General features: G+C 37.8%; 1 protein-coding gene across 1 annotated transcript; it reads right to left on the reverse strand.

Moving 5' to 3' along the window:
- Positions 1–2,189: 2,189 nt before the first annotated feature.
- On the reverse strand, positions 2,190–4,501 carry LOC129421899 (trypsin inhibitor ClTI-1-like). The gene is made up of 4 exons (XM_055177483.2): positions 4,277–4,501; positions 3,638–3,687; positions 2,977–3,095; positions 2,190–2,843 (listed from the first exon to the last, which is right to left on the reverse strand). The coding sequence occupies exons 1-4, from the start codon at positions 4,377–4,379 to the stop codon at positions 2,798–2,800; spliced, it is 318 nt and encodes a 105-aa protein (XP_055033458.2). The 5' UTR covers positions 4,380–4,501; the 3' UTR covers positions 2,190–2,797.
- Between the last annotated feature and the right edge of the window lie 3,107 nt (positions 4,502–7,608).

A 7,608-nucleotide genomic window follows, 5' to 3' on the forward strand; every position in this document is an offset into this window, starting at 1 on the left:
GTTTACACCGAAATGAGATTTCACTTACATCATTTAAAAGACATTCCAAGCATTATGTAAACATTTATATTTTGTTTGTATGACAAGTATTCGTTAAGTTACAGTTAATTTTCTGACGCGTTTCTGAAAGGACTTCACTGAGGGAGAGAGAAAAGAATGCACATCATGTTTATTTTCTAAATTTTGCGAAAAGCACAACATTCTGTTTTTATTGGGAGTGGACACAAAAAACTAGGCAATTTAACCTTTTAAATGATGTATATATCATATCTGTATGTCGAAAATCAGCAGAGTAATCTCTTTGTGGAGTGATTGAAAATAATGAGTTTGCAGCGCCCGCACTGCAGGCGACCCCAAAGAGTTAAGTATACTGCAACACTATTAAACTACTAAGTGAATTTACAAATATACAGATAGTTTAATACTTCAATACTTGTAGCACATTTTTTTTTGTTTTTGCACGTACACTTTGAAGTTTACTCTCAGTAAACTGTCAGTTTAGTAGTTAAATAATGCAAGTATACATTAAAGAATACTTGTAGTGTAATAGATGTTCACTGCAAAACAAAATGGCTGCTAATCCCTCAGATGAAACAATGCATCCCAGAAACGAAACCGACTGTGCACGAAAATCGTGCCCGTGGAGTATCATAACCTGAAGGAGGTGTCCAGTAAGTCCCATGCTGCTTCTCTTCCTCCACATCGTCCCTATGAATGTGCTATAAAGTTAGTGCCAGGTAAATCTCTGCCTTAAGGCAAGCTTAACTCTCTTTCTATTCCTGAGAGTGAGGCCATGGAGAAATACATTTCGGATTTCGGTTTATCTCTGCGACCTTGTATTGTTTACAAAGGTCTGAATAATATCTCGGTAAAGAATACCTATCCTTTGCCATTGATGTCTTCCGCCTTCGAGAGGTTGCAGGGAGAATCTTTTTCACTAAACTGGACTTACGTAACGCTTAACATTTGGTCAGCATTAGGAAGGGGGATGAATGGAAAACTGCTTTTAACACCCCATGGGGACATTTTGAATACTTAGTCATGCCTTTTGGCCTTTCTAACTCCCCAGAAGTTTTCCAGGCACTCGTCAATGACGTGCTGAGAGACATGGTTAATTAGTTCATATATGTTTACTTGGATGATATATTGATTTTTTCTTCGTCTGTCCAGGAACACGTTCAGCATATCAGACGAGTGCTTCAGAGACTGCTAGAGAATGGGCTTTTGTCAAAGCAGAGAAATGCGATTTTCATGCACAGTCAGTTTCGTTTCTAGGATACATTGTTTCATCTGAGGGATTACGTATGGACCCTGACAAAGTTAAGGCTGTGGTGAATTGGTCAAGTCCAGAGTCTAGTAAGGCCCTACATAGATTTTTGGGATTCGCCAATTTTTACCAGTTTTTTTTCCGGGATTTTAGCCAACTACTCGCACCTGCCTTGACCTTCCACTGAACGACATGGAGTACAGACAGCTGCTATGGCCCTGACACTGGAGACAGGAGTTCAGAAGATACAGACAGTAACTGTGGCCCAGAGACAGGAGTAGAGATGGCTGCTGTGGCCCTGACACTGGAAACAGGAGTACATGAGATACAGATGGCCGCTGTGGCCCTGACACTGGAGTCAGGAGTATAGGAGACACAGACAGCCGCTGTGGCCCTGACACTGGAAACAGGAGTACAGATGGCTCCTCTGGACCTGACACTGGAGACGGGAGTTCAAGAGATACAGACGGCTGCTGTGGCCCTGACACTGGAGTACACGAGATAAAGATGGTTGTTGTGGCATTGACACTGGAAACAGGAGTACAGGAGATACAGACAGCTGCTGTGATGCTGACACTGGGGACAGGAGTACAGGAGATAAAGACGGCCTCCAGGGCCATGGCAAGAATGGTGGATAGACAGGACATCCCACCTAATTTTCTTGGGTTCGATCAAGGAGTTGTGTACAACCCAAATACATCCAATAGCTATAGAGTTATTATTGCAACTGCGGTGACTTTATAACTTGGCTCTGGAGCAGTATCAGGTACACGGCTGAGATGAAAGCAGGCACTGAGCTGAGCTTAGGGACGACAGCGGTCATTGTAATTGTTCCCAATCTGTATAATTTTTTTTGAAAGAATAGAGGACAGAAAATGAAATAAAGGGTAGAAGAAAGAAAGCAAAGTTTACCCTGATGGTCTGAATCCAAGATCTTAGGTAAAGAGGAAAAGCATAGAAAATGAGGCAAAATACAAGGAAAGCTGCTCAGAGAAAAAGCATTCCCTTTATATTCTTTCCATGACCATGTGACTACACCCAACTTGATACAATCAAACTGACCAATCAGAAGACCACCTCTGTATTGGATAAACAATCTCAATAGTCTTTGATCACTATCACCTCTGTGGGCTCAGGAATGCAAATGGTCCTTTGTATGAGCAAATGGAGGTTATGACAGATAAATACATTCCTCTGCCGATTTTTTCATCCCTAGAGGATTTGAACGCAAATGCATATGCTTGAAATGTTGAATACATATATATCTCAGGGAACCAAGGTTTATGTAACCAGATTAGCTTTATTTAGTATAGTATTAGTATTAGTCTTCTTAATAATGATTTCTTTACACAACTTTAGTAGGTGTTGAATGGTTTTGTTTTATAACCAGTTCATACTCTTGAACAATGACTTTCATGTGCTTTATTGATGCTTTATTGTTGAATTTTTAAAAAGCTCAGAACAAACATGCATTGACAATCGCTGTACAGCTGTTGTATGTCAATCCTGATGCAGATGGTGAGCTTGGTCTTAACATTCACCCATGTGTGCTGTTTGTATATTAAGACCCGAGTTCCTATAAAACAGTAAAAAAGTTTTGATTCTCTGGTTTCACACAACTACATAAAATTTCTGAAACTCCTCATAAAAAACATTATGAAGTTTAAATGACACATACATAATAGATATAAACACACATGTGATCTTACATTCTTTTGAGACACAATTTGTATTTATTTTTGTAGGTTATTCCATCAGTACCACACACAGGGTTATACTTTTCTGGGCAAGGCACACCAAGGTGCAGTCGGTATTGTATGCAGTTAGGCTGTAGACAGATGCACACAGAAAGTAAATAAAGTATATGTGTACATACGTTATTGAGAGGGTATAATACGTACAGGGTTCCCTCACTTTGGTTAACTTCAAATTCAAGGACCTTTCAAGGAAATTCCAGATCAAATACCCTGAAATTCAAGGACTAAATGTGGGGACACATTTCAAGTGAGGGCAAGGTTACATTGTGTTACCTTTTAAGATACATTGTTACAGTTCCGTTTCGAGGGAACTCGCGCTGCCTCACATTTTGATATGAATCAACATTTGCATACGGAATATATAGGCATTTAAAGGCAACAGTTTAGCACGTGTGCTTAAAAAGTCTAGAATGATATTATCCTACACTACACAGGGAATAATATGGATTTTTTCACAACAAATTCTTGCATGAAATAGATTCAAGCACTTTTAATGACCTGTATCTATGTATGTATATTTTCAAAAACATCACAGGGCCTTGAATTATTTCCCCCAGATTCACAAACTTTCAAGGATTTCAAGGACCCTTGGGAACCTTGTACATATACTCACTGGTATAGTGTCTGTAGTCTCTCCAACAGCAATACTTGCACTGGCAATAGCTGTGTAGAGAAATGTAAAAGTCAAACTTTTACATCACACAAACAATGCTTGAAATAAAGTGCATCCAAAATAAAAGTGACAGTTTTATAAAAATCATGATTATTGCTCAAAATACGCTTTCATGAGATGTTTTTTGGGGAAAAAAGGAATTTGTTTAAAGGGGACATATCATGAAATCTGACTTGGGTCCCCAGTGCTTCTATCAACCTAGAAAATGTGAAAAAGAAAATGTGAAAAACCCAAGTAACTTAGTTTTGATAAACCATTATCTGCAAACATGTGAAAATTAGGTAATTGAAATTTGGCTTCCCTTGTGATGTCAGAAGGGGATAATAATGCCCCTTAATCTGCACTATCCAACCACAGACTGCCATTTAGTGCAGAGATCAGCTCATTTGCATTTAAAGGGACACCCCCAAAACAGCACATTTTTGCTCACTCTTACAAAAAAGGCATGCTATAATAAATTATCTATATGGTAATTTGAGCTAAAATGACACATATGTACACTGGAGAAATCAAAGATTTATTTTACATCTTAAAAAGTCTTGTGAAATGTCCTCTTTAAAAATTTTGGTTTAAACTCACCGACTGAAAGTAGCAGCAGAACAAATCTTGCCATCGTGATTCTGAGATGATCGATCTCTTGACAATGTTTCAGGTCTGGTTGTGAGCTCCTTTTATTGCACATGAGGTTCCCACCCTCAGAGTTGCACAAGTAAAAATGGGCGTTTTATATCTGTTAAACTCTATGTTATATACATAAAATGCTAAAAATATATATTTTTTGCAAGTAATTGCAAGCAATTATTGGCACTTACGATATAGTAAAGCATTGGGTCAGGCAGCTTATACAGTCATTTTTTTCTGTTTTCAAGGGCAGGTGAATGATTACAGTACATTTTAAAGGTGCATTGTGTAACTTTTAGAAGGATCTCTTGCAATATTATATAACTATATTATCAGTGGTGTATAAACCCTTACAAAATCAACTTTGAATGCCTTTTGTTTGTAAATGTTACTCTGATATAGTTTATCATCGCTGTTTGATGAAAACCACGTATGTCCATTTTGCCGATTTTGAGATTTTTCGACGGATTGAATGTCCAGGTTCATTTCCATATACAGTATGCTTCACATATCTAAATGGCCAATGAAAAGCTGTGAAATCATGTCATCTGATTGTCACGTATATCCATTTGGTGTCAAAGCTGTCAATCACGCCGCATATCTCTGGCCCTGTGAAAGCATCTCGCCGGTCTCGTAAAGTTTCATCGAAGCTCAGCACTGGATATAGCCGAATAAACATAGCCTGGTGAGACAATGACTTTCCTTCATCGAGGTAAACGTTTACCCCTGACGCCAAACGTACGTCTAGGACCTCCTCTTCTGGTTCGTCCTCTCCCTCGTCCTATCCCTTTTCCTCCTCCTCGAACTATTTCTTCATCATGTCCCCTTCCTCCTCCTTCACCACCTCTCCCTCCTCCTCTGCCGCCTCCTCTTTCTCCTCGACCTATTCCTTAATTTCTCTGTGGATCCATTGTTCCAAAGCTCAGTGAACTGATTCGGGCCCTTTTCTCTATCTATTGAAGGATCTGATTGATGTGTGTTCAATTTTGACTTTTAGTGTTTCCACCTTGGTAATTGTTTGCTAACTGAGCCTAAGCTATGCTGACTTGAGTGAACAGTATTGAATGCTAGTGCTATCCATATGACCACATGGTGTAAGCACTGAGAAATGTAGGGATTTGTGTGTAGAGTTTTGAAGTAACAGTTTACCAAATCTGACTCAAATCTGTGTTAAAGCAGGTGGGATAGTGTTTATAATTCAGCTAAATGATTGTGCTTCTTGAAAAATTGTGTTATGGTTTTAAAAATTTTGCCTGGTTATAGTGTTTTAGCAATCAAGAAAACTGTAATATATATTTACATTAAATAAATGTAACATGGGATGAAACTAACAAAGCGATTTTCTCCGAGCCCTGATATCATTTGCATCCTAAACTATGACAGCATCTTTAACACACAAACCCTTGACAGAATGACAAATATTGTGTTATTTACTTATCGTTTCCCACGTGTAGATCCAGAAAGGTGTTTTTAACCATGATAAGTACATTCCAAAAGCTGTCATTTTTTCTTGTAACGTGTTGTGTTTCTGGTTTCATGTGTTACAGTACTGATCAATCTACAGGTTATTTAGTGATCTAACACATCCTGAAGTTTGACTTCTCAGAGTTTTTCTAAATAAAAGTAAATCGGGTTTAAATGTGAGGAGTTCCTGTCGGGATGAAAGTAACACTTGGTACTTTTGCCCCGCTGCTAATACTGTTGTATATGTTGAAAATTTATATTATTCTAATTTGATTTGATTGAATGTTATAGTGTTCAAACTGTTGAAAATGTGTTTTATTCTCAACAATTTACTGTTGATTTGCTTTTGAAACATTTGATAAAACCTAAATTTAAAATAAAAATGTAATTTCATTATTTTTTTTTACAAAGATAATGACAAAAAAGTTTGCAGTTACATATTAATGAGGTCATAGTCATTTATAACACAAAAATCTATCTTGTTTTGTTGTGTTACTTTTGACCCACATGTGTGTTTCGTCCCTACTGACAGGGTCAAAAGTATCACTACTTATGTTTAAAGTGAAATTATACTGAAGTTGTTTTACATTTTTTCAAAATTCCACCTGGTATTGATTGACCAGTAATACAGAGAACAGAAGCATTGTAATAAAAGGAAATGATCAAACTAAATAAACCCCTATGTAAGATGATGATTTTGCCCTATAAAATTAGGTTTTATAGACCCCTTCAAGGTTTGTAAACATTGAATGACTATCGGGTGCGCGCGCAGCATGAGGTCAAACTGTTCATACCATTTAGGCTTTCTAGTTTAATCTAACACGGCTGAAAAATGATGACTTACCTCAAATGAAGTGAGCACTACAAACACAAGCCTCTTTGATATTTGCATTGTCCCAGTCTGCACGTTTAATTGTTTGCAGCCAGATGTTGTATTTTTTTGTTTTTGAGATTCCGCAGGAATCCCGAAAAACTTAACGGCAGACCTGGGGCCTCATTTATAAAGCGTTTTTACGCACAGATTTGATCTTAGACCGTGATTTTGATCTTAGACCGTGATATTGATATAAATTTCGTACATACTGTTCCTTTAACTGTAATTATAAGCCCGATACCAATTTAAACCTGACAATATTTTAATAGTGTGCCATGACGTTCCCAACTACAATTCAGAGTTGTTTGAACTACAGAAATCTGTTCAGAATGATCTCAATGAACTAATGCAACAAGGACGAAGCATGCAAACCGCGCTGTTGGTTTATTCAGAATAGGAACATAATAAAAAAAATTATGCACACAGAAAATCACGAAGAAGGAAAGGCATACTCCAAAATAATTTAACAAGGTTTTAGAATATATTTTAAACAAAATCCAACATGATCTCACAAAGTTCCGTGGGATAGTCACAGAATTTTTTGCTCATTTTTCCGTGGCATTCTCACGGATCTCTGCATATTTGAATAACCAATCCGTGGCATTCTCACGGATTGGTTATTCAACTGCTTTTTCCTATTTTCAAACCATTCAGTCACTTCGGTTTAGGGTTAGATTTGGTGTTTGCGTTATGCCAACTTTAACTATTGGTTTATACTATTTTTTCTGATTTATTCTTTTACATTTTCTAAACTTTAATCAATTGTCGCCTGGCGTTGGAGTGAAGGGGATCGCACACCGGCTGCGCAGCTCAGCGCCGTGCAGTGCCGCGTCGCGTCGCGCCTGGGAGAACTCGGAGGTATTGTAAACCGTAAGTGCACATTAAATAGCGCGAGCTTCATCAAATAGCGTCTAATTCAAAATGTAAAATATACGTTAGCAGCCAATGTTAA

This window comes from Misgurnus anguillicaudatus, chromosome 16 (genome assembly GCF_027580225.2).
Source record: "Misgurnus anguillicaudatus chromosome 16, ASM2758022v2, whole genome shotgun sequence".
In the NCBI taxonomy this organism is placed as follows: domain Eukaryota; kingdom Metazoa; phylum Chordata; class Actinopteri; order Cypriniformes; family Cobitidae; genus Misgurnus; species Misgurnus anguillicaudatus.

Bases quoted from the DNA above. Each gene is read 5' to 3' on its own strand.
- LOC129421899 (XM_055177483.2), bottom strand. From the start codon at position 4,379: ATGTGCAATAAAAGGAGCTCACAACCAGACCTGAAACATTGTCAAGAG. The intron at 3,096-3,637 runs GTGAGTATATGT...ATCTGTCTACAG, and splicing joins AGACTACAGACACTATACCA to CCTAACTGCATACAATACCG. The intron at 2,844-2,976 runs GTAAGATCACAT...ACTGTTTTATAG, and splicing joins AAATTGTGTCTCAAAAGAAT to GAACTCGGGTCTTAATATAC.